The following is a 27,680-nucleotide window of genomic DNA, read 5'->3' on the forward strand; positions in this document are numbered from 1 at the left end:
GGCGTTCAGGAATTATGTTTAAGAGGAGCATCCGGAGGCCTGAGGCCTGGCTGATAGGGCAACCAACATACCTGTGGGCGCAGGGAAGACCAGAACATGGCACAGACGTTAATTGTTTGGATAGGTGGTTTCACTACAGTAACTTAAGAAAAGAATCAATGATTAGAAAGACAAATCTACAGAGGTTTGACTCTTGTAACCTTGGGCTTTTAGATATGGTCTAACCTATCCCTGGGTCCTGTTGCAAGGATTACCCCACATATTACATTCTAAGCTTCTTATAGGAAGAATAGCAATTTGTACATACAGCTGCATGTGAAAAATGGTTTCTCCATGTGCTGTGGCATCCATTGATGATCTTTAAAGAATTCTTGGGTAAGAAGGGGGGAATGAGAAAAGAAAGTAAACCCCATGATAAGAGTGAGCAACTGGCAAGCCCTGGGCCAAAACTGAGGCATGCTACTTGAGAGGGAAGGAGGGTGTAGAAGAGAAGCAACTATGGTAATGGGTTTGGCATCAAGCTATTTGAGTTTGGGGGGGGAACGGGTATGAGGATTTGGCCCACATAGTATTCACACTTGCCAAAATGCCCCTTTGTGAAAGCAAGGGCTGTATCCAATGTTAGTCCTTCTTAGCAGACACAATAACATGAATGCGGCTTAAGTTAGATTAACTTTGGATACAAGCCCCAGTTACTAACTATGGCCATAGACCTGGGGCAATTTTTCCATGGTTCCCAAACCCATAACGACTTAATATTTGTGGCCAAACAAATTCGGTGTGCGTTCTCTCTCTTGGAAGGGAAGCCAATGATTAATTAAAACTTTAAAAAGAAGAACTCATTGGTGATGGTAGGAGTTAACTGAAAACGTATCTTCGGAAAAGCAAGGCTTTGTTTACCAGCTCCAACCCGCGGTCTTTTATTTCTTGACCAAAAGATGCTGTTCATCACCTGAAGCCTGGCCACGTGACGTGGTCCCGGCTAATGGCATATAAGCTGCCGGAAAGGACAATAACAGCAGCAACTAAAATGATGACTAAAGCAAACCATTGCTTCATAAGACCGGGTCAGTATATCACAGCCTTCAACTCGGTTCTAGGCTGGCTGGAGGATGATGGGAGTTGTAGTCTTAGGCATCTGGAAGGCTTGGATGAGGGCGAAATAGTTTCTAAGCCAGCCATCGTCTGAAATCCCCGCCCTGTGCCCAGTAGCCGAAAAGCTCCCCGGTGAAGGCTGCCCTTGGCTGACGGGTGACCTTCTCTCTTCTCCCGCCCACCGTCCTTGCATGGGGGAAGGGGGGAGAGAGGCGGCTTGGGTGGCGCCACCGGCCGGCCGGGCGGGGGTCGATTAATTGCTCCTATATTTTTATTTTTAGGCAGGGAGGGAGGGAGGCAGGCAAGAGAGCCATGACATCACCCCCCACCCTCCTCCATGCAAAGACACAAAGGCGAGAGGCAGCCGAGGAAGAAAAGTGCCGCCGGCGGTGGCGGTGGCGGCGGTGATGCTGTTGCAGAGATCGCCAAGGAGACCCGGTACAACGGCTGCTTCCTTCCTTTTCCTCTTCCTTTTCCTCCGCTGCTGCTAAACTCCCAGCTAGCCGCCGCCGTCACCACCACCTTGACGCCGCCCGCTTCTCCCCCATGCAGACGGCCCTGGCGTCGTCGTGGACGACCGGCGGGGACACGGCAGCCAGCAACGCCCGCGCCGCGCAGCATGCCCTGGGGGGTTGGCTTCGCCTCGTCCAGGTCGTGCGTGGTGGATCTAAGCCGGAATCAGAGCCTGTGGTGCGCGGGATCCGACGAGCGCTTCTCCTTTTATGGGGAGATCATCGCCTTCCCTCTGCAGGATTACGGCGGGAGCATGGCAGGGCTGGGCTCTGATTCGTGGTGGAAGAAAACCCTCTACCTGACGGGGGGAGCCCTGCTCGCCGCCGCGGCGTACCTGCTCCACGAACTCCTGGCCATTAGGTGAGCGAGAGAGAGACCCGGCCGGGTCAGGTCTTTGGGACAAAGAGAGAAATAGAGGCAAATATCACTGCAAGGGCAACAATAGTAAGGATTATCTTTTCCTCTAGTGCGGGGCTTTCTTTGCCGGGGAGAGGGGAGGGGACGCGGGTTGTTGTGATCGGCCACCATGCATCGATTAAATGGCGATAGTCCTCCAAATCCTGGCGCAAGTCAAACTCTTGGCCTCCTCCTCCTCCTCCTCCTCCCACTACACAGCTGGATCTAGCTTTAAGACCATCAGGTTTGAGAATGCAGGCCTTAAGCGGTTCAGCAATCCCTCCACGAAGCTGTTCTCAGTGCAGGCTCCTGGCCCTTGAAATACGTGAGATACTTGAAAAGGGTCTCTGAGCATATGTAGAGTGCATTTCTGGCCCTGGGTAAATACGGTTTAGAACGAGGGATGGAGAGCTGCCGGGCATGACGTTCAGTCAGTCTTAAGCTCTACAATCACTTGTGAGAAGTGTTCCACGAACAAAAGTGAGATTGGTGATATCCTTGGGTGGTATGGAACAAGAGCCACTGCTTATGCCAATTATGTTTTAACGTGGCAGACTATAGGAGGAATAATATCCTAATACTAGATCCACAATTTTTAAAAGCCAGCTGTAGATATGGCCTACCTTGCAGGGGTGTATTGTGCGATGTGGTTATGAAATACTTTGCTATGGGTTAGGGGGCAGCACCCATTGTCATGGCTGCTGCCCAGGAATAGTATCCCCTAGTGGATTGTGCCAGTATTTATATGCACCTGTGCTCTAAAATAAGTATGTATTTAGTCTGTCAAAAAAAGAACTGTGCCCTAAAATACCTAGAGAAATTTATTTTATGAGTTTAATAAATTTAATGAATAAATTAGCATGATAAAAATGTGTGCTTTTATTATCTTTGAAATGGAAAAAAAGACAAGGTGGGGTGGGGATGGAATCAAAATAGAAATGTTTCCCTTCCAATTTTTCATGTAAATGATAACAGTTCCATTCAAAACTCAGCTGTGCACACTTAGGAGATGTCTAGGCTACCCTCTCTTTGTTTACATGATCATTTTGTGCCACAATATGTAACTTGTTACAAACCTCAGGAGTTTTCCATCATGGCCAGCCTTTTCTCCCCCCCCCCCCCATTTTTTTTTTGGGGGGTCAACATCCAGCCCAAAGAAAAGTATTGGGGAACTTGAAAGCTTGGCCCCATTACTTTGTGACACTTTAATTGGTTCTAATTAAATGTATTATGCAGTTGTTGCTTTAGCTTCTCCAAATGGACCAGAATTTCCTTAACTTTTGAATGCATTACTTCAGTTGTTGCTGCTGAAAACAAGAAGCAAGCCAGCACATCTGGTTGTTTAACCAGTAGTTAGTTAAATCCAGTACCAGTCCAGTAACTTCTCACAGCCTGATAGGTAATTGCAATACTCTATAAAAATTAGACAAATGTTCCATTAAAGACTGATGGTATGTCTTGAGAGCTTCAGAGGAACAGGGTTGCATGCCGTGTTTGTCTTACTTAGAGTAGACCCATTGATATGAATGTGACTTATGTTAGACTAGCATTGGATACAATCCATGGGCAAGCAAAAAATAAATAAAATGATCTCATAATAATAATAATATATATTTATTACCTGTCTCTCCATTTTGATCAAGGCAGGGAACAACAGTAAATATAAAATACATAAAACTGAATTAAGAACATAATATACATTGTTAAAACAGCCTAAAAAATCCTAAAATTCCCCTGGATAGGCCTGCCGGAAGAGATCAGTTTTGATAGCTTTCTTGAATGCTAATAGACTGTCAAGTTGACGAGTCTCCTCTGACAGGCCATTCCACAGTCTGGGAGCAGGAGAAGAGAAGGTCTTCTGGGTAATACCCATCAGCCTAACTTTGACTGACTGAAGGAGATTCTTCCCAGAGGACCTGAGTGTGCAGGGCGGATTGTACAGGAGAAGGTGATCCCGCAGGTAGCCTTGACCCAAACCATGTAGGGCTTTAAAGGTGATAACCAGCACTTTATACTTCCTCCTGCAGGGGAGCAAAGAGTGGAAGGAAACACCAGACGCAGCCAAAGATTATTATAGTGCAATCCTATACAACAGCAACAACAACAACAACAACAGTTTATTGCTTATTAGACAGTTAGGCCATGCACATAATGAAACATGATAAAAAACTCCTCACACCAGAGGTAATACCAAAATACAAAGTGTTAATAAAATGGCTAACAAGAGCAGGTTAAAACATTTTGTAGTCCTGGACAATATTTGCTGACATATTATATTATATTAATAAGTGACTTTCGTTTCTTGCAATTCTACACATGTCTACTCAGAAATAAACCCCATTAAGTCTAATGGGGTTTATTATTAGGTAAGTGGGTATAGGATTACTGTTTTAATTAGCAAACGTTATAGGTAGTGCAATGCTTTGGCACTTGTAGTCATTCATAACATAAAATCATTCCACATTGAATAAACACCCTTTCAAAATGCACAGATGTCTTTTTATGCATTTGCATATTAATTCCATATCTAGTAATTTTATTTTAATTATATAATCTTACTATACAATTAGAAGACCCAGCAACAACTAGTTTCTTTCTCAGCCAAACCTGAAGCCTAACTTAGTCTAGGTCTAAGAGATCCTTATAGCTAAATTAATAGTTCTTGTTATTAAAAGCAGCTAAGGAATACCTTTCCCTTTTCCTAACATGGAAACTCTGAAACACAGTTGCAGAGTTCTGCAAGTGATTGTCCCAATCCAAAGGTGTTTGCATGAAGAAGTATTGGTGAACCCTTACAAATACCTAAAATGAAATCCCTTTGATCAGCTTTTAAACAGGGAAAAAATGAATCCTGACATGATTCTCCTTCTGAAAACAGACCTCATGAATTTAATTTTTTTTTAAAAGGGTTTCACACATGAAAATGGTGGCAACTTATGCATCAGCAGAAAAGAGGAAATACATCACCAAAAAAGTGGATACAGATTTGCATAATATTTACACAAGTTAATTTCTAGCTATAGATGCTCATATAGAAACAATTGTTATAATTTAGGGTGCATAAACCTCATACAGGTTTAGACAGCAAAAACTCCTACAGCTCCCAGCATGCCCCAGCCAACATGTTGGACTGGGCAGGAGAACTTCACTTGTGTTTGTTGCCTTTGGCAGATGTTCCATCAAATTTAGGGTCTTCCAAATAGCCAATTGTAATTTTGGCTTGACTCAAAAAGTAGCATAAAGGGAGAGAGAAGACAGATCATGCTTAAAAGCATGATTCTGCCTCAAAGGGCACAAGTAAATTAGATTGCAGTCCTAAATCTACTTACTGGAGTAAACATGAATAGGATCATTGCTTGTTTTGTTTGTTTATTTTTTGGCTCAGGGTGTATTGAGTTAGCTTATATCCTGGACCCTTGCTGGATCAGGATAAATGTCTTTATCCTACATGGAATTATTGTTCAAAGAGTTAATTCTGCAACCTCCCCTATTTGCAGCGATATAACATTCTTTCTTTTGCTGTTGTGCAGCTTGCTGTAAATGCCACAATCAACTTAAAATGGAATATGGGAGATGAGAAATGTTTAGATAAGTCATATGGGTGTGATTGTTGTAGACCAGGATCTGAAGTATAACAATGACATATGGTCCTGCAGTTTTATTATTGCTGTAAACTGTCTCGGATAATGGTGGCTTCAGGTCCCAGTTCTCTTGGGATGGCACCTGGCAAAGCATTTCTACTATATATCTAGATAATAAGCGTGGGAAAAAGACATCCTGAGATTACGCTGATAGATTTATTCTTATAGGTGAAAGAGCCCTCCTTGCGCTAAGCAGAAGACAACAGATGGATATCTATGATATCCAAGAACTTTGTGCATCCATGCAAAGTAGTGTCTCCCAAGTCAAACACTTAAGTCAGCATCCAGTGCTGCCATTGCACCTCTGTTGCTGATGTTTCACCCATGGAACCCATCACCAGTGCAACAGGAATCTAGCTAGCAACCTGGGAAGTGAGCTGAAACATTTGTTTCCAGAATGGGACAGATCAGCAGAGCTCTCTTCTGTTAGCTCGGCTGGCCTGATCCATTCCAGAAATGAGCATTTCCTCGTGTTTCTGGTTGCATGGACAGCATTGGATACTGCGCTTAGAACTTGAAGACACATACAAGGTAGTATGGTAAAGGCTGCAAAAATGAGTTATTTGCCTAGTACCAGTAATGATGCCAATTTCAATGGGAGAAACAAGAATAATCCAAAAAGGGAAAAGAATGCCTTTATGCTACCTTTTTTTCAGCAAACTTGTAGAATTAGTCAGGTGAATTGATCCTGAAGGACTGTTTGTGTTGGCCTGAGTCATCTGAGGAGACAATTCTTGTAACAACAGTGGTTAGTCAGTGCTCTAAAATGCCATTAGCCAGTGAGTGAACTTTCTGTGGTTGTGAGCAGGAAATGGCTCACTGCAACCATTTATGCACTCTGTTAGTGCTTGGACAGCAGTCAAGGCCTACATTAACCATTGGGTACAGTAGAGATGAGGTCAGAGGCCCTCTTGACCTCTACTCGGAGTTCCCAGGGCAGCAAAAGTTTCTGTTGAAGGGTTGTGTCCCTAGAACTCGGTGTGCCTATTCAATTCGCAAGAGGAGATATGCTTCCTTACTTTACTTGACAAAACTTTGATAGTAGGAGCAGAGGCCCACAAAGCACTGAGGAAGGAGATTATCTATCACAACATCACTGATGGTGTGAGATTCTCTCCCTGTCCCTGGGTGAGGGGAACAGTGCCAGAGGAGAATCTGGTGCAGACCAAGAATAGAGCCTGTTGTTGTTGTTGTTGTTTTGACTACCTCAGAGAAGGCAGGGCCCACCACAATTTGGAGTTGTTGAGGGTTTTATACAGATAAGACATAATCGGACAAAAGAAGCGTGGATGGGAAAGTGGGAAAGCCCCAGGTGCTATTCTTGTTTAATTCTAACCAGTTTTGTGCTCTCTGTAGCTGCAGTTGCTTTGATAGACTGCACTTGCTTTGTTTATCAGAGCCTTTAGTGCAATGTCTGTTCCCTGGTATAAATACAGTGTTTGCTTTCTGGAACTGAAGTCCAGTATCCTGGAAGTAGGTTGGAGCACATCCCTGGCAGATGCTGAAACTGGCACAGTGTGTGATGAAACGTGGCATTTTCTGAAAGTGCTAGATAGGAACATGCTCAGGTGGGACTAATGATTAGACCAAAGAGTTAAGACACCCTGGATGACTATGCTTAGTATGCTACTAAAGAGCAGAGTCTATTTGCAGGACAGCTTCTGGTGCTGAAGAGTTCACGGGCTAAGTGACCATCGTGGAGTGCAAACACAAACGGTGACAGCAAGTGGAGGGTGGACTGTAATTCTGTTTGTGGTGCTGTTCTATGAGCACACCATGGGGTCTGAGGGTGGTGATAACTTGCCCTTGTGCCCTATAAAGGAATGAAATGGATGGATAATACTATTCAGTGCACTGTCTTGTCCCTTGATTGAAAAATAGGATGGTGCCGAAGCCAATCCCTCTTTTTCTCTTCTGTCTAAAGTAGGAATTAGAAATGAGCTATTGGGCCATAATGGTTAAGTGAATGAGCTGCATGCCAGGAAGTCCAAACCTCACTTAAGCCATGAGCTTCCTGCATGGTGTCTGGAAGCTGCTCTCACTTGGTCTCAACCAGACCCACATTCCCTGAAATATGAGGGTGATAGTAATACTGACTTAACTTTGAGGGCTAATCTAAAAACAATACAATATAAAAAGTTCATTCGCAAGGCACCAAGGCGGACTTAGATAATGTGTGTGAATCCTTAGGAGAAGCACAATGTAATGACTACACTGTTGTACGGCTTGCACATTTTGAAATGCGTGGGATCATAATAAAGTCCCCTTATGTCAGGGGTGGGCAAGTTGTGCCTCCCAAAATGTTTTGGACTACAGCTCCCCTCACCCCTCACCATTTGCTATGCAGGCTAGGGCTGATGGGAATGGCAGGCAAAAAATCTGGAGGGCCACAAGTTGCCCATATCTGCCTTCTGTAGATCTCTTGGTTATTAGGATTCATTGTGTAGCCCAAATAGTCCCTTATCAACAGAGACCCTATAGAAGCAGAGATCCTCCTGGGTTATCCAGACTTGTGTTATCCAAACACTTTATGTGTATTCCAAATCATTCAGCTAAATGAGATTACAAGATGAGGAAACATGTTCAGCAACACTGGGGGACATGTTGGAAATATTTTATGAAATAAGACTGAAGTTAGTTTGCATGTTTTAGTTTTCATCTAATTCACATAGCCTATTCTATATCTATATACTCATTTCTGAGGCAAGAGAAGTTTGCCTGCAGCCCCTACACATTTTACATATTAAGCACACTTGCATATGTCTGCACAATGCATGTTAGTTAGGCGAGGCAAAGTCTAGCAGAGGAGGCCACTAAGCTTCCTCTCCTTTCACCTTGAGTTTGGCTGCCATGATGCTGGAAGAAATGGCAGTCTCTGGCAATGGACTCCACTTCACCTAAAGGCTGGTGGGTGGGCAGGTATGTGCATTGCACTTGCTTCTTAGAGTGATGACTCTAGGATGGCATCATTGGCAAGTTATCATCACTCTAGAACTGGGGTTAGCAACACCTCCGCCCCATGGGTTGCATGCATCCCCCTGGTCTTATGTGCAGCCCTTGAACTGGCAAAACATTGGATGGTTTGTAGCCACATTTTGGTGGCAAACCACAACAGTAGTGTAAAAGGGCCAAATTTAGGTATAATATGAGGCACAGAGTCGGTTTTAAAATTAAATTTGGCCTTTATGGGCTACCGTCTTGTTTTGCCACCCTTTGTTTTTCTGCTGCTGCCACTGAAATTGTTCCTCGACATTGCCTTCCCCTACTCTAGAGCAACCACTCTAGGAAACCTCGGATGTGCACTTTGCTGGAGAAAGAGGTGGCTATCCAGACTGGGACAGTGGATGGAGGTGGGGGTGGTAGAAGCAACAGAGCATATTGAAGGCCCAGTGTGGTATAGTGCTAGTGGTGTCATGTGAGGACTAGAAAGTCCCAGGTTCAAATAGCTGCTCAGTGATGTTTGCTGGGTGTTGTTTGGCCAGTCACAATCTCTTAGCCTAACCTACCTCACCAGGGTGTTGTAAGAATAAAATGAATAGAAGCAAAACCATGTACACTACCCTTATATAATGAATAGACATAGGTAGATATTTGGACTTCTGAGATTTTAACCAAATATTTCCCATATGTTTTTTGACCTTTTTCTGCATACTTAGTGGATTTAAAAACCTTGCTTTAAAATAAACCAAAGTAAGTTGTGATTCTCTGCTGCTGATTTCCTTGCCCAGTTCCAAATGTCTTCTTTGCCCAGAGTGGGATTGCAGACTTGATTATAGTTTATTCTGAAAGGGTCCCCACGAACTTGAAAAATTGAGTCAATTCTTGGAAAACACTCATTCAATGGACTAAGCTCATGAAGGTAAGGGGGGGCAAAAGGGTATCTATACTACCATGAGGACTAGAAGCTTGCTTCAAAAAAATAAATGTGGGCTATGCAACATTCTAACCTCAGAGTATTTTGAGACTACCTTGTGGCTATGACTGCAAGTTGTCTTCTCTTCAAAGATATTATAAACACTATATTAATTTCAGTGACGTTTAACATTCAGATAGATAACTTTAAAGTACCACAACATAAATGTGTAGTCATGTGATACCAATTAATAATGAAATAAACACTTAGGTTTCCTACCCAGGCTGTTTCTAGACAACATGAAATCCTATATGGAATGTTGCCATCCTCATAATAATATATATGATCCTGTGTCTATGTGTATTTAATTGTGGAAAGTGTTTAGATATTTTGAAAAGAAATTCAGCTTGGCATGTTTTGTGCATGCAATCCAAAGAACTCCTTCCTTAGTGACTTCAGAAATGATGAATAAAAAATGGCAGTAGCTTATTAAAAGGCAGACAGAAGTTGTGCCTCAGCAATGTGCATCGTACTTTGTTCATTTAACATATTGATGGTCTACATAACACATGATGGATTTTGTTTTATAAAACATACTTGCTTGTTTTGCTTATAGGAAAGAGCAAGAGGTTGATTCGAAAGATGCTATCATACTGCATCAGTTTTCAAGGCCAAACAATGGTATTCCCAGTTTATCTCCTTTCTGTTTGAAAATGGAGACTTACTTGAGGATGGCTGATTTGCCCTACCAGGTAAACCTGTGCATGTTCTGTTATCTTGTATTTTGACTACTTACAGCCATACTGATGCTACCTATCATAGGACCATTCGTCTTGCCTAGGGGATAAGTGTTTGCCTAATCCAGCCTTCCAGGAATTTTGGATTTCATCATCCATCAGTCCAAGCCAGCACAGGCAAGGGTCAGGAATGATGGAAATTGTAGTCTAAAACATCTGGTGAGCATGAGGTTGGAGAAGGCTTTGTCTAAAAGCTAAGGAAGTTCTCACATAGTAGAACCACCGCACAACTGTACCACCTCATAATGCACTTTTGGAGGTTGCTTATTGGAAAACACTCCCATGTTGCACTCCTTGCGAAAACCTTAGCCGCAGGAGCAGGTAGACCTGTCCTTGATGTGTAAGCTTTTACATGTAGATGGGTTTGGGGTTGGAAGTGCTTCCAAAAAGCAATCTCCCATCTATATAAGAAAGTGATACAGTCATGACAAGAGTGTTGTGCCATGCATGACAGTCACTTGATTAATCAGTTATATTTGTCAATCAATTAAAGCAAAAATTCTGAAGAGAAAAACAACAACATACTTGTTATTTTAAAATAGCAAGGAATTTGTGCATTTCCACCTATCCTCAGGGTTCAGACTTCTCTTTCTTTAGTATTTCTCTGATGCGTCACAGCTCTTGCTGCTTCCAGATTTTACTGACTGGGTTCAGACAGTACGATAACCAATGGTGGTTTAAATAGTTGATGGCTGGTTATTTAACCCATCTTGGGTTATTGTGTTGTGTGGAGGGAATTTTTTAACCAATGGTTGGTTATTGGGCCAAAATAACCAACGCAAATAACCAATGCTGTGCAGAGTTAGCTATTTGAATCACCTTTGGTTATTGTGTTGTGTGGAGGGCACCATTGGTTATTTCCTTGGCCAGCATTGGTTATTTCATCAGCCACTGAGTCGCAAAGCAAGAGTGGTTACAGCGGTGGCTGCCACTCTTGTACAGCTGGCAGGATAGATTTTCGGTAGCAATGTCTGAAGGGATACTAGCGGGGGAATGAGGGGGCAGGGGATGTGTCAATCAAACACACCATTGACTAATAGTCAACTCAACTCTGGCCTTAATGCACACCATGGTTGATTATAATCATGTTGTATAGGGAGTTACCACCTCAATAATCAACCGTGGAATTGACTATTAACCCACCATTGACTAGTATGTTGTCGGAACACAGCCATTGACAAGACCTCTCCCCTCCACTAATAAAATAACTGTTGTAAGAGTGTAACTATCTTGCACATCTATTTTTTTAACCTGATCCAAATAACAGCCCAAAAGTGCATCTGGCGGATAAAGGTCCTGAAGATTAGTAGAGAAGTACTGGGGGACAACATAAGAGAAAATGTGAATAACTGCAGCAGAGAGTTGCTGGAGAAGAACGGGATTTTTAAAACAAACAAAATGGAGAATCTTGTAGTTCTGCTTAGATATGGCTTGAACACCAGACACTGTTAGTACATTCTGTACCTGCCACTGTCATTCCCTGTGGCAAAGAAGTCCAATTGCTGTTAAAAAGCAATTATTTCATAGCTGTTCCCTGATTATACTGAGGTTTGCTTTTTCACATCAGCAGTTGTTTTTGCCATGTAATACAGAGCCAAAACAAGCATTACTTTAAATCTGTAGCAAGTAGCTATATCTCCCCTCCAATATTTATTTATTTATTTTATTGCATTTATCTGCCTTTTTTCCTCCAAAGAACCTGAGGCAGTGTACATAATCCCCCTCCTCTCCGTTTTTATCCTCACAACAGTAACCCTGTGAGGTAGGCTGGGCTGAGAGTCTGCGACTGGCCCAAAGTCACCCAGTACACTTCCACTGCCAAGTGGGGACTTGAACCTGGATCTCCCAACTCCCAGTCCAACACTCTAACCACTACAGCACACTAGCTCTATGTACTCCATAACAGGTGCATGGGACCCATCCTGATCTTATCCTCCCACACTAAGGTTCTGATCTGGATCGAGCCTCCTGTACCTACTCTGAAGTAAAAAATGGAAAAAATGTGGCTGCTAAATGCAGATTTAAAGTAATGTTGTTTTTGGCCCACAGAGAGGAACTGGTTGTGTTTTAAAATTCTGCTTTGAGTGGGGTGCTGACATTAAAGCTGCCCTGATCCAGTGAGGTCGACACTCATTCAAAAAAGTGTTGCCCTTCCAGATTGTGTAAGGAAAACAGTGCAATGCATGTAGTTCCCCCTGACTAGAATGTCTGCATGCACAAGAGATTCCAAAACTATATTGGGAAATTGTGTACTGACTGGGCAGATGGCTGGATGTGTTAGTTTTCACCATGCCAATAATAATAATAATAATAATAATAATAATAATAATAATAATAATAAATGTATTTCTTTCCTGTTTCTCCATTTTGATCGAGGCAGGGAACAAGTATAAAATACATAAAATACTGATTAAAAACATAGTATACATTGTTAAAACATCCTAAAAACCATACTAAAAGCATCCTAAAGTACAATCTATTTGGAGGAGCTGGAACTGATCTTAGGACCTAGAGCAGTTTTCCCCAACCAGATGCCCTCCAGATGTTCTATGATCTCCTACAGGATTGATTGGTGATGTCAGAGTTGACAGTGTTCATCATCTGATGGGCTCCTAAATGTATAGCTGCATGTGCAGCAGTGCATGCGACACCCACTGCTGAATGTGTGAATTGCTGAATCAGAGGTTGCATGTGCATGTTTTCCAAGTGCATCATGTTTAAAGCTGGGACTTTCAAATGTGATCATTAGGAATGTTACCAAGTCAAGATAAACCAACCAAACCAACCTGTAAGCCTCTCAAGAAGAAGCAGTTCATTGTCAGATGGGGAGCTGAACCTGAGTTACTTCTTTGTGTGTGATTGCTGTTTTGTTTTGGTACTCTTCTCTTCCTAGAACTACTTCGACGGAAAACTTTCCCCTCAAGGGAAAATGCCGTGGATCGAGTACAATCGCAAAAAGGTATCCGGCACAGAGTTCATTATTGATTTTTTGGAAGAGAAGCTTGGAGTGAATTTAAACAAGCACCTTGGCCCACATGAGAGAGCCGTTTCTCGAGCCGTAACCAAAATGGTGGAGGAGCATTTCTACTGGTATGTTGCCATGGATACTGGAGTGCGCTCTGAGGATTACCAGCATGCAGTTGCATTTAGGACACAATCCTTTGCATGTTTAGGCAGAAGCAAGTCCTATAATTCTCAGCATGCCCAGCCAGCAAGCCATGCTGAACATGCATAGGACTGTACACTTAATGCAGCCTTCCCAGCCTGGTGCCCTCAAGGGCCTCCATCAGACAAGCGTTTTGTTGCACGCTTGTTACTGGGCACTCACGGATTTTCATGGGTCCCTCTCATGATGTTGACTGCCTCCTGCATGCCTCCCACCCCATCTAGCCTTCTTCGCACCACAAAAAAACACCTCAGTAAATCCAACATTTTTAAAGATGGAAGTTGGCGCTGTCTCCTGCTGTGTGCTAGAGAAGCAGTGGGATCAAAACGGCCCACTGAATGGGCCAAGTGCACGTTGCAAAAGAGGAAGTAATGAGGGACAAATGTATGGGCGGAGAAGCGACGGTAAGCAAACATGATTTCCTCCTGTGTGATGAGACCCAAGATGCGTTGGGAGTTGTAGTCCAACTCACCTGGAAGGTACCAGATTGGGGAAGGCTGAATTAACATCTACATTTATTATTTGTTTCATTCCTTGGAGCACATCTGTTAGGCCCAGTGCTTTGGAAGATTAATTGTTTCTGCACGTTGTGTAGCAGGACTTAGTGACATCTTACTACAAAGCTAATGTTAATTAAGTTCAGAACTATGCATTTGGATATTGCTGTTCTGATTCTATTGGTGGCAATACTCCTGAATTCATTGATCTGATTGAAAGCTCCATGTGGGCCCTCCAGGATGTGTCCATGCAGACTTTTGTCCATTGATTCCAATGGCAAGAGAAGCTGTGCATCAGCTGAAGGATCCATCTTCAGATGCCATTACATGGTGGACATTCTGTGCCAATGTCAAATCTTCTTGCGTATGTGCAAGATCAGGTCCCACTTGGGGCTGTTTTCCTGAAGATTAGGCAGTTTGTACAATATAGTCAATGTGCTCTACATGGGGCTGCCCATTCGGAAGCTGCAACTGGTATAGAAAGCAGCAGCTAGAAAGCTTGTTGGAGCCAGGTGTTATTCCTATTCTATATCGTTTCCATAGGGTGCCTGTTAGTTTCCAAGCCCAATTCAAGAGGCTGGTGTTTTTATTATTACACTTATCCCTCCTTTTTTATGTTGAGAGGTACCCAAAGTGGCTTACATAGTCCTCTTCCTCCTCCCCATTTTATTCTCAGAAGGTAGGCTAGGCTGAGAGTCAGCGACCATCCCGAAGTCACCAGGTAAGCTCCATGGCTGAGTGGGGACTAGAACTTGGGTCTAACCATTACACCACACTGGTGTGCTGGTCATGCAACCAGGATTACTCAAATTACTGTGCCGTGTTACAGGTTGCCATGTTGTCTGAAACTGGCATGCAGTGCAGGCATAGTGAATTTTCACCCATGCTACAATCCTTGGCTTGCAGTCAGGGTTGTAGGATGGGTGAAAATTCACTATGCCCGCACCACTTACCAGGTTTGGACAACACAGTAACCTGCGATGCAAACTTCCATGGAGTGATAGCTGCCACCCCCTTTTGGGCAAAAAGGAGTTTTCACTTGCATGGCTTTGTTAGTGCACAGGGTTTTCAATGGGCCTCATGTACATCTCTGTGAGTTTGGTCCTGATCCTGCAAACTTCCAAGGGTTCATTTGCACGACCCCCCTTTTGGTGCATCCGGGATTTTGTGTGTAATTGTGCAGGGTTTTGATGGTGCATTGGGTGCTTCTTGACTAGGAGAGGCTGTGTATGAAGTCTGGTCCCAATCCTGCATACTTCCAGCACTTTAAGAGCCAACCTCCCCCCACCCCACTCCCTTGTCGGGGTGATGCATAAGCACTGTATTAATGCATAAGCACACTATCCCACTCTCCTTGGGATAGTGTGGAAGGCTAAAAGAGGCTGCTGTGATGTTGTCAATGGGTGACACAGTGCTACCGCTGGGGCGGGAGGACTGCAGCAGAACAAGCACAGTTTTTGTTGTCATCTCTTGTAGCAATGCTGAAAGACGTTCAAATGATGCATCCTTAGATCTTAAAAGCCTTTTTTTCTCTCCACTTCCATAAAGATTCAGTACACAGGAGTGGAAGCTAGGAGGGTTCCTCCCTTTTATTACATTACTGCTCAACCACTTCCTTGTTACCTCCCTTAAATTAAATTCATTTCTCGCTTGTTCCATTTCAGTGAGTAGCTCTAGCTTCATAAATAATGAAAGGTCCGATCCACAAAAGACTTCAGCTGTACTGGCGTGATCCTCTTTACCTTCTCTTTCCCCCCATTTCCCCTCTGTCCATCTCCGGTATGCCTTGGATTTGGCTCCCTGTGCGGGCTGGTGATGTGTTTTTGCACTAGCTCAGAACAGGACCTTTAATGATGACAAGACCATGCAACATTTGTTTTGCGCAGTTATTTTTTTTAAGAACATGGGTCACCTTCTATATAGTACTGAATGATTTCTCTCCATGTTAGCTTAGTATTCAAATACTGAGAGGAGCTGCTGAGCCCCTAAATGCTCCACTTGTTGTCGTCGTCACCATCATTACCATTACCACTACCATCACATTTATATCTTGCCTTTTGTCCTCTCACAAGGAACCCAAGGGGGCTTACATGGTCCCCTTCCTCCCAATTTTATCTTCACAACAACCCTGTGAGGTAGGTTAGACTGAGAGTCAGTGACTGGACTTCATGGCCTAGTGGGGACTAGAACTCAGATCTCCCGAGGCCCAGTCCAACCATTAATTACTACACCACACTACGCTACACTGACTTTAGTAGGATTATAGGTACTTGACTGATGCCTTTGAGAACTCGGCTGGTAAAAGTGAGAGCTCTGTAGGAGGCATTAAGCATATTTTCAGAGCAGGGACCTGTGCTTATTGGTGTTAACCAACAGGCAGGTGTCATTCCCCGCCCCCCCCCCCCCCGCCACACACACAGTGGCTTCCCCTGACGTTAGGGTAATATGAAGCACAGCTTGGTTCAAAAACTGGGAGGAGATGATGACAGAAGAGAGCTAGCAGACAGGTTCTGTAGAGTAAATGAACTGACTTGACCTCACTTAGGAAATATTCTGGGTGTTATAAATATTTCATATCAAATGTTGCTGGAAAACTACTGGGTCTAAATTCAGAACAGCGTTTATAGCGCTCCCTCTCTCCTTCTCTCTCTCTCTCTCTCCATTTAAGTTGTGATTTGCTCTGTTTCCCGGAATAGTCCTATGAAAGCAGTGGGGGAGGGGCATGTGAGGACAGACCTTCTGTGAGCATCTTCCTCGGTTTTTGAGGTTCTGAAAATCTTTTTTAATATGCTCTGTTGACAAGTGTGCCTCCAGCTGCAGCAGCAGGCAGTCCTTTCGAAGGGGATAGATTCAAGTGCAGTTATGAGAGGTAATTAGCAATCCCGCCAAATGCAACTTTCACACTCAAGCAAGCATTGCTATAGAACATTCTTATTAATCATGAAGGCAACTCTTTGCTTCGAAAATGTATCTAGTTGCTTTTCACAATTATATTATCATAGAATTGGAAGAGTTAGATGGGACCAAAAATGCCATCTGGTCCAACCTGCTGCTGTGAGGTTTAGGACCAAGAATGCCCCTGCCTACAAATTGGTCTTTCCAGGCCCCAATATTTGTTTTATAAATATGCTTATCAGAAGTAAGTAACTGGCTATAATTATCTTGTAGCTTTTTTCTTTTGGTAGGTCTTGCCTGTTGGATAGTTGGTGCTTCTTCTTTTGCCTTTCCTCCGTTTTCAGTTTAGCACAGTCTTCCCCAATGTGCTGCATTCCAGATATTTTGAACTTCAACTCCCATCAACCCCAGCCAGCATAGTTAGTGGTTGGGAATGCTGGGAGTCAAAGTGCCTGGAGGGCACCAGAATGCAGAAGGCTGGCTTAACACAGCAGCACAAAAGCATCAACGGGATAGGGATTCCGGTGTCTGAACAAGCCTTTAGTTCAGTCCTCAACCTGGTGTCCTCCAGAGGTATTGGAATACAGTTACCATCAGCAAACATGACCAGTGGCCTTACTGGCTGAGAATTTTGGGAGTTGTAGTCCAGAAATTTTGGAAGGCACTAGATTGGGGAAGACTGCATTAGTTACTCCTATGGTGGTTTATCTTGTATTCTGTATTTAATTGAGGAGGTATATGGTGTCCTGCACATCTGTAAACTGTTTACCCAACCTTCTAGGACCTTGGCCTATTGCCAGTGGGTGGATAATCTCCATGAGACTCAGAAGATGCTTACTCTTAGTGGCCCCTTTAGCGACTTGCTGAAATGGATCCTGTGCCACATAACAAAAGGAATTGTGAAACGGGAAATGTATGGTCATGGCATTGGGCGCTTCTCTGAGGAAGAGATATATCAGCTGATGGAGAAAGACATGCGCTCTCTAGCAGGTCTTCTGGGTAATGTACAGTGCATTTCATGATGTTCTATATTATATGCAATCCTTTTTTTTTTTTTGCATGGTTTAGGTAGACTGGCATGGAATTTTCTCCTTTTTTAAAAAAAGATTCTCCCCCAAATCGCATTTTCAGCCAACCCCTACAGCTGCTTTGATGCTATTTCTTTTACACAAGCCTGCACACCTTGAGACCCACCAAGTTGTAGGGTCATATATTGTGGTTTGCCAAGAGCTTAACAATCCCACCCTCTATGTGTGCAACAAAAACAGAAGGTTCATGACGCCTCCGGGGAGTTGCCATACCTAACCGGTGGGCTATGTATGGTTTAGTGCAGGGGTGTTGAACCTCAGGCCTGCGTGCCAAATCTGGCCCTTCTGGGGTCCCAGTCTGGCCCTCCACAGTTCCTCAGGTGGACATGCTCTCTGTCCCCACCTTCTTTTCCCTGACCACCAATCGTTTGGACGTTTCCCAGCTTTTACACATTCTTTTCCTCATTCGAAAAGGTTGAAATGCCTCTCCTAAGGCTTCATTATGGGCAGTAAGAACCTCAAGCTTAAACATGCTGGTAGTTTGGCCCCACCCCTTCTCCTTTGGCCCCACCCCTTTTACCTTCGGCTCTGCCCACAACTGGGATGCGGGTCCCGAGAGTTTCTCTGAAATGGAACTTGGCCCTTGGGCTCCAAGAGGTTTGACACCCCGGTTTAATTAGGCAGGCCTAATTCTAACATGCTGTTTCCAACCTGAACCTCGATTTGGCCATTGTTTTCAATGGTAATTTACTCATAATTTAATTATTTACTCTCTGTAATGTGGAGTTTGGCTCATTTGCATGAGTCATCTGCAACTATTTTTCTCTAGGCACCTTGTGCAGCAGCAGCATGTAATGCAGTGCAATGCCATTTATTTATTTATTTATTTATTTATAATAAATAAATGTACAACAGAATGCATGAGTTGATCTCTTGAGGACAGGTCGGACTGATAGTCCTGCCGTTGGGCACGGAGATAGCCTTGATCAGCAGTGTTCAAACTGTATATCGGGAAACTCATTTTTTTTGGAAGCTTATCAAGGGTTTCCTGTTTGATTAGTAGTGGAATTTGTTCCCTGCTACAGATTCTGCTATAATGCACAGCTACAGCATAACCTATATTGGGTGGGTCTGGGGTGCATTGTCTGGGCGAGGGTGAAACTTAACATGCCCATCTAGCGGCCAAGATGAACTGGGTTTCTAATCACACTAGACATCCCCAACCTGGTGCCTTCCCAACGTGTTGGACTACAACTCCTATTATCCCCAGCCAGTGCAAACTGTGGGCAAACTAGTGGATGGTGGGACTTGTAGTCCAGGTTGGGGAAGCCTGTTCTAGAACATGCTCCAGTAACCTCTGCAGTACATGCAAGTTCAATGGTAGGCAGAGGATTTTGGCAGTTTATTTGATGTACAAAACTTTCCTAGCAATGATGTTGATGATTCCCACCCTTACTCCAAGGGGTTCAGGGTGTTCACTGTGGTTCTCTCATGCTCATAACAACCTTCTGAGATAGATTAGACTGACGAACAGTGTTGCCCAATGAGCCTCGTGTCTTAGTGGGGATTTGAACCCAGGTTTTCATGGGTTCTAGCCCAACACCTTTAAGCCCCTACTCCACACTTGGCTCTCTGCTTATCTACTTAGCTACCTAGAGGGTCTTCCCATCTCTTCTAGCAGTAGGATTCCATGGATTAAGAGAGATTTCACCACTTTTGTACCATGCATAGTTTTAGTATGTGGCTGGTAAGTGTGCCATATTATTTTTGTCCACACCCAAATTGCAAGTACTTCAGAAATTCAGAACATCATAATAAGTATTCATATGTCATGTTATTTTTGTTTGTTTGCATAGCGCTGGAGAGATTAGTTTCTCATTATATTTGCAATATATTCTTAACTATCCAACCTTTGTTATGTCTATATCTTGGTAGTTTTCTGATAAAAGTAGCCTGCAGATCTGATGTTACTGAGATCCTGACTCAGAATTCTTGGATTTGTGCATATTTTCTGGAACACAGAATGAGTCATTTTATTTTTCTCCAATAATTACATCTAATGGTCCTATGAATCACCAAAAACTTCAGCCTGTACTTAAGTATCAGTGCAGAAGATCCACATCTGCCCTGATGCACACACGGAGATCCGTTGCAGCCAAGTTTCCACACTTGCTCCAGTGAGGTCACTGATTTAGCCCCCAACTCCAATGGTGTCTCTGAGAGTACATCTTTACGTTCTCCAAATATACATGGATAGTTGTTATCCATTCTTATAAGGAGGAATAAGTACTACTCTTGATAACGTGGTTGTGGTGGGGGTCCTGACACCTAGAAATCCTTGCAGCATAAAATCCTACACATGTACCAGCCATCTTAATTATGGCTCACGCCTGTATCTCTTGGTAGAGCCATTTATTTCCATGGGAAAAACTGAACAGGTTGCAGCTTCATTTGATGTGGAGACTTCATTTGATGTGAAGATAAAACTTCTCACTTGATTTGTTCCACCATTGTTGGGATTGGGAGAGAATGGTATATGCCTGGGTCTGTGTGTTACTGCTATGCCTAGTTACCTGGACAGTAATCACCACAGGTAGCTAGGCAAATGCAAATGCATGGCAATTTCAGAATAATGATTCTACTGCAACTAACAGACAACTCCATTAAATGAACAAATGAATATCAACTGCAGCTAAGCATTCCTAATAAACGCAAATCCATAGGCTATTTGGGAAAAATTGTGCATCCTCCCAAACACACACAACTCTTGATCTACACTCCAGCAGGCCTTAAATCCAGCAGAGTATGTGAAATGTTGCACCCTCTCCTTTTGATGGGTTAAACTGGCCAAAACTTCCTGCAGTGACTTGAGACTATAATAACCAATTCCATTTTACAGAATGATTAGGAATGCATGCACAAACCACAGTGATGTGATTAAAGGCTTGACTGCTGAGCTTTCTGTTTTGAAGATAATAGCAGGGTGCCATTAAGCAATATGAGACAGAGATTGTGCGTTTGCATATTAGGAATGACCAAAAATAAATAAAATACCAGCAGACCCATAAATGCTTTTGACACTGTTTTATTTTGTAGGTGACAAGAAGTACATCATGGGGCCCAAGCTCTCCACTTTAGACGCCACGGTCTTCGGGCATCTTGCACAGGCAATGTGGACATTACCAGGAACTAGGCCTGAGAGACTAATTAAAGGTAGGCACATCTTAAATTCCAGCATTGTGGATCAGAAGGCATCATTGTGATATGATGATGATTAGAAAGAGGAGCTGGTGCATATACCAATCAGAATAAAATTCTGTTCATGCATTACTCACGTGAAAAACTAATATGAATAAGGGGAAGTGGGGCCACATCACTGGCCCCACCCCTTATGTCACTCCCACCTCCTTCTACCTCTTCATGCTGGCCAAAAGTCTGAAGGGGAGAAGCCAGATAGTCCAGGAGCCAGAGCAGGGTTTATTTAGCCGAAGAGTGCAAAAGCTTAGTGAATATTTTTTGCTTATATATGACATAAGTGTCTCAGAAAAGTGAGTCTTACAAAATTCCAGTGGTGGGGGGCTGCTTGATGACATCAACATGGCTGCCACACTATTATGTAGTTGCCACATTTAAATATGCATAACTTCTCACCCGTTTATGTTACAGAGATGATTTTTTTTCCTGAAATGTTTCAAATTTATTGACAAATATTTTTTGTAATTACACATTTTTGTTAACTCCATTAGTTTTGGAGATAATTTCATTTGAATGTATAAAATCAGTGTTCACATTGGTTAAATGTGACGTTTAAGTATGATTTACTCAAAAACTATACAACTTCAGTTTCATGGCTGTGGAAATGAACAGATTGTAGAAAACCTGACAACGTCCTTGATCCTGTTAAACGTGGCTGGTACTTGGAAAATGGCAGGTACCACATAAAATGGTATGATGGTCCAACACTCCCTGAAAATCTTGAAACAGCCACAGAAGAGGACAGTGTACAATTCAACTTAATAAATTGTCTTTTTAAATATTTCATCATATTCGTCCTGTTTGAAATTTTGTAAAAAACATTTGAACATGTTCAGCTGTAAAAATCATGGTTGAACATGTTCAAAATGGTCTGTGCATCAGATTGAGAGATATTTAGGGTGGATGCTTTTGAAATGAAAGCCTTGTACAATAAACTGTAAAATCATACAATCCTGAGAACGTGGACATATAACAAGATACCACTCATAATTCTGTAAGTGTTGGGGTAAACCCCATGTTATTATACATTTTCTTAATCCTCATTAAAAAATGCAACTTTTTTGTTATTGAATATTCTTTCAAAAGTTGTATAGTTTTTGAGTAAATCATGGTTAAATGTCACACATAACCAATGTGAACACTGATTTTATATGTTCAAATGAAATTATCTCTAAAACTAATGGAGTTAACAAAAATGTTTAATTACAAAAAACATTTGTCATTAAATTTGAAACATTTCAGAAAAAAATCATCTCTGTAACATAAACGGGTGAGAAGTTATGCATATTTAAATGTGGCAACTACATAAAAGCGTAGCAGACATGTTGATGATGTCATCACGCAGCCCCCCACCACTGGAATTTTGTAAGACTCACTTTTCTGAGACACTTATGTCATATATAAACAAAAAATATTCACTAAGCTTTTGCACTCAGTGGGGTAAATAAAAGCTTCCTGGCTCTTGGACTAAGATGTATTTGTGGAGTCAGCTGAATTTGTGTCAGCTTTTCCAAGCGATTGGAAGCCCCAGCTGCACCGGCCCTTGAGTATGTGGAAGAGCCTATGTGTCTCCTCTTTCAGCCTTTTTGTGCAATGTATGAATGTTGGGAGGCAGAAACAGGCAGGTGGTCATTGTTAGGGATGTAATGAATAGAAGAGAAATGTCTCAGGATGGTGTAACAAAGATTTTATTTATAAAACACCCAATGCATTTTGGCCTATTTGTATTTTAAGGCCTTCAAGGAGCTGTAAAATAATACAGGTTTAAAATAGTATAGCATTTTAAACATTGAAAAGCATATAGAACATTGCACATTGCAGATCCGACTGTACATACTTATGAAAAGATCTGCAGAACCAGGCAGGTGGTCACCATTAATGGTGAGCTCCGTAGGCAAAGCCCTGCTCCTCTTCCACAAGGAGGGCTAAACATGAAGGGGGCTTCAGACTAAGATTAACACTGGGTTCGCACAACACTCTAACACGCACTTGGATTGTTTGTTGAACTGTGGATTGTTTGTTGAACCATGGGTTAGCATGTTATCTGAACCCAGGACGTTTTCTGCAAGGTGGCTTGTTAACTATGCACTGTGACTTATTTTTCTCAAACAAGCCACCTTGAGAACCCATGGTTTGTTGTTGGGTTGTTCAGGGTGGTTAACAAGCCACACTGCAAAAAATGTCCTGGGTTCAAGCAACATACTGACCCACCATTCAACAACAACCCATACTCAACCACTGAGTGTGGGTTAGTGTGTTGTGTGAACAGCCCCAAGGCATAAGCATTTAAGGTCCAGTTTTAATTTTATTTATTTATTTCATTTTTATACTGCCGAAGCTCTCTGGGCGGTTCACAAAAAATAAAATCATGAAGAGCATAAAAACAACCAACAATCTAAAAACACAAATACAAAATACAGTATAAAAAGCACAACCAGGATAAAACCACACAGCAAAAAACAGCAAAGTTTAAATTTAAGTTAATAGGTGTTAAAATACTGAGAAAATAAAAAGGCCTTCAGTTGGCGACGGGAGGAATACTCCCTCTTTGGGGAGCTCATTCCACAGCTGGGGTGCTACAGCAGAGAAAGCCCTCCTCCTAGTATATGTTAAAACTAACATTGCTGGCATGTCATCAACGTTGTTTTTTATTTATACTCCACATTCCCCCTCTAATAAATGGCACTCAAGGTGGCTAACAGTAGTAAAATCAAGATTAAAAGAAACTTCTGCATATATCGAGCTCCTATGGTTTGCATAATTGCATGAAGGCAACTCCTGTTAATTCAATCATGATCAAGAACCCATATTAGATGGCAGCAGCTCACACATTACCATTTAGGACTTTCTGCTCCTGTCTGTCTGCAAGCCTCCTGCTTAAGCAGTTTCTTGGAACAACATAGGCCACAGCTAGACCTAAGGTTTATCCTGGGATCATCCAGGGTTCGCCCCTGCCTGAGCACTGGATCCCCTGTGTGTCACCTAGATGAACAGGTTTGACCCCTGGATGATCCAGGGATAAACCTTAGGTCTAACTATGGCCATAGATACTTTAGACAAGGGGCGAGGACAGCCTTCCCGAAGCTGGTGCCCTCCAGGTATGTTGAACTGCAAGACCCATCATTTCCATCCAGCACAACCAATGGTGGAGTTGGATGAGGATGAATGGAGTTGTAGTCCAGTATATCTGGAGGGCACCATTTTGGGCAACGTTGGGCTACAGTGATATCCACAAAAAGTGCATGAAGTCAGTATGGTTGAGCTTCTCATGAACAAATAATATGCAGACACATGGTTATGCACTGAACTGTGACATGACAGCAAGTACCTGTTCAAACTGCAGTGGCATCAATACCCATGGGTTGATTGCTCACCCAGTTTATTTATGTATTTATTTTAGAAAATTATACCCTGCACCTTTCAACAATCACAAGAACAGTAACTGTTTGCACTAGATCCACGTGTTGCATAGCATGCATGTGGACTGCATTTTAGAATTGCGCTGATGTGAAACCCAGATGCAACTTTTGTGAACCGCCCAGAGAGCTCCGGCTATTGGGCGGTATAGAAATGTAATAAATAAATAAAATAAATTAACTTAACTCTTAAATATTGTACATGTTTGGCTGAATAAATTTGCATTCTGTAAATTGCATGCTGCAATTTTTGTGTGTGACAGTTGATATAAACCAATACCTTGGTATGAGGGAGATTTCTGTATTTTGTTCTAAAGTATTTTTGCCATCGTCTTTCTAAACCCACATATATGTGGAAGTAATATTTTTCTACAGAATATTTTCTGTACAGATCCGGTTTAGGAAGAATGAGTTTTTCTCAGACAACTCTGCCACCTGGTGGTTCAAAATGGCCTCCAAATGACTCCAGTTCCAAAATCAGAATTAGGGAACATGTACGTAGTTTGTTAGGTTTTGTTTTGTCCACCTTCTCTGTTGGCTGCTTTTTGCTGTACATATTAGCCCTATTCAGTTATTCTACATCAAACATGCAAGGAAGGAGAACACTCCAGCCCCACTCCGCTTTGTGGCATTTGTTTCCCTCTACTTCTGGAAGGAGACCGCCTGAAGAGGAAGCCACCTCTCTCCATGGAGGCTTTCCATGTGTGCGCAAGCAAGATGATGAAGTAATCAGGGTTGTACATGTACAATACCCTTCCTCCAAACAAAGTTGGCAAGGTGTCTGTTGATGCATGGATGGTGGTGTGCAAAATCAGTAGTCTCTCTGTTCTTTTTAGGAAGAAGATGTTAGTAATGGACATGTAGAACAATGGGCAAGGAGAGATTCAAGAATTCAGTTGTTCTATCACTATCAGACTTTTGTTGTTATTATGAAACCTATGAACTGCTCCACATGGAGAGATAATAGAACAGCATACAATAAATTCAAGCATAACGTACAAAAGTTGCAGTAAAAAAGTAGATCAATAAACAGATGAATAAATAGATCAGTAAAACAGTGGCTGGAATGTACTCCTCTGGTGGGAAATTTTTGCCTGAAAGTCTTCAGCAAATGCTGAAAACCAAGTAATGTAGGATGCATGCCTGATTTCAGTTGGAAGGGCACTCAGGAGGATGAGAACCACCACGCTAAAGTCCCTACTTCTGGTGGCTTCCAAATGGATCTCCAACGCATGTGGGATCACCAGAAATGCCTTTCCAGAAGTCCTCAGTGATTGGGCTGGACAATAAGGGAGAAGGTGTGTCCTCAAGTACAGGGCCATTGCAAAATTATCTAACCACAAATGAAGGAGATTGTGGGTAGGTTTGTGCCTACCTTAGAAGGTACTAGCTTTCATGCTAAGAAACTCCAGTTGGATCACTACAAGGTCTGCAGCGGTGAGTTTAGGCAGGGATGCAGAATATGAGTAGAGCTGAAAAAACACACACCAGGCATCCAAGAGGAGCCGATTAGGATGATGCTCCACCCAATGAGAGTTTAAATTGGCTGTAAGCAGGTCTGAATTTCTAGATTCAGGCTCACTTCTGAGGAAGCTATGGGTGCTTAAAGGGACCACGCTTGATTCTTCAGGTGTAGCTTGTAGTAGAACTTGGTAGGGGGTGGGGCCAACCTGTTCTGAAGATTCAAAGGATGAGTCCATGAATCCAAGGAGAGGGCAGTGCGATTTCCTCAGGGTGTGTGGATGACAGCGGTGCTGGCTCTTGTGCGGTGACTTCCAGGGTGCCCCCAGGCTTCTTCCTCCTTGGTGTCCTGAAACCCCTTCTTCTGTGTGCAGGAGGCCTTACCCCCTAAGTCATGACTGTAGTGAAGTGGACTACACAAGTAATTCATGGTATATACAAATGGGGAAACATCTGCTAGTCTAGATGTATCCAAACATTTCATTTGTTTTGGTTTCATTTCCTTGAAATACTCTCACTGGTGTATATTCATTCATTTAGGGGGCAATTTTCATGCTGGATCAGAACAATAGTCCATATATCTTAATGTTTTATCCAAATAGGCTCCAACCTAGTATCAAAGGGAAGTTTTTGAGGAGGGCCAGGTGGAAATAGCCATCTTACGATATTTCTCCCCCAGCATCTGGTAGCTAGATATCTTTGAACATAAAAATTGTCTCCAGTTAAAGAAAAAATACTTATTATTTTCCTGTTACTGTGATTAGGCTTGGGAATTTAGTGTTTGGAAGCCATATAATGCTGTGTTTTATTGTATTTGTTTGTCTTATGTACGTTGTTGCCCTGAGAGCTTTGGCTGTAGGGTGACCCATATGTTGAATTGAGTGAATGAATGAATATCCCTTCCTTTCTTTCACATGTTTTCCAGGAGAACTGATTAACCTTGCCATGTACTGTGAGAGAATAAGGAGGAAATTTTGGCCAGAGTGGCACCATGATGATGACAACACTCTGTATGAGTCGGAAGAGAGTAGTGAAGCGAGTAAAACTCAACCCTTGCAGGACTTCAGTTTTTACTCTAGGACAGAAACATTTGATGATGAAGTCACCGAGAATAGTTTTTCCCGAACCCCCGATACCGATTACACTGGGCATTCCCTCTTTGATTCAGATGTGGACATGGACGACTACACAGATCATGAACAATGCAAGTGAGGGGCCTCCAAAATGCTTCTCTATCTTGTGTCAGAAATGCCGTCACCTCTTGGGAATCCTGTCAATTTCCCCAGGTTCTAAGGAGGCCCAGGTTGGTTGGGAAGAGACCATTGTGCTTGATGCTGTTTCCATATGCCATTTGGACTTTTTCAGCATTTTTGCCTTTCGTTCAAGCATTCCGATGGATCCTAGACAAACAGTGTTTAATTCTGCTCCACAAGATGGTGAAAAGTTGACAAGGAAGGTAATGGGTGAGGTGGGATTAATGTAGGGGAAAAAAAGGGGGGAGGGAAGAAAAGACAACATTCCAGAACGACATGGAAAAGCAAATGGTAAGCAAAGTGTTGAGGAAAGCTAGTTTGGGGCTGATATTCTCTTCTTCCAAGAAACAGACTGAGGAGGGAGGAAAAAAGGAGAGAGGGGTCATTACAACTTCCTATCTCCCTCACACATCA

At 42.7% G+C, this 27,680-nt stretch overlaps 1 protein-coding gene across 1 annotated transcript; it reads left to right on the forward strand.

The window, feature by feature from the left end:
* The first annotated feature begins 1,454 nt into the window (after positions 1–1,454).
* Positions 1,455–27,533, forward strand: FAXC (failed axon connections homolog, metaxin like GST domain containing). The gene is made up of 7 exons (XM_063125761.1): positions 1,455–1,533; positions 1,648–1,968; positions 10,115–10,250; positions 13,189–13,385; positions 17,635–17,852; positions 20,978–21,094; positions 26,939–27,533. The coding sequence occupies exons 2-7, from the start codon at positions 1,715–1,717 to the stop codon at positions 27,223–27,225; spliced, it is 1,209 nt and encodes a 402-aa protein (XP_062981831.1). The 5' UTR covers positions 1,455–1,533; positions 1,648–1,714; the 3' UTR covers positions 27,226–27,533.
* The last annotated feature ends 147 nt before the right edge of the window (positions 27,534–27,680 follow it).

The sequence above is a fragment of the Elgaria multicarinata genome, chromosome 4, assembly GCF_023053635.1.
Source record: "Elgaria multicarinata webbii isolate HBS135686 ecotype San Diego chromosome 4, rElgMul1.1.pri, whole genome shotgun sequence".
Lineage (NCBI taxonomy): Eukaryota > Metazoa > Chordata > Lepidosauria > Squamata > Anguidae > Elgaria > Elgaria multicarinata.

Bases quoted from the DNA above. Each gene is read 5' to 3' on its own strand.
- FAXC (XM_063125761.1), top strand. From the start codon at position 1,715: ATGCCCTGGGGGGTTGGCTTCGCCTCGTCCAGGTCGTGCGTGGTGGAT. The intron at 10,251-13,188 runs GTAAACCTGTGC...TTCTCTTCCTAG, and splicing joins TGGCTGATTTGCCCTACCAG to AACTACTTCGACGGAAAACT. The intron at 13,386-17,634 runs GTATGTTGCCAT...CCAACCTTCTAG, and splicing joins GTGGAGGAGCATTTCTACTG to GACCTTGGCCTATTGCCAGT.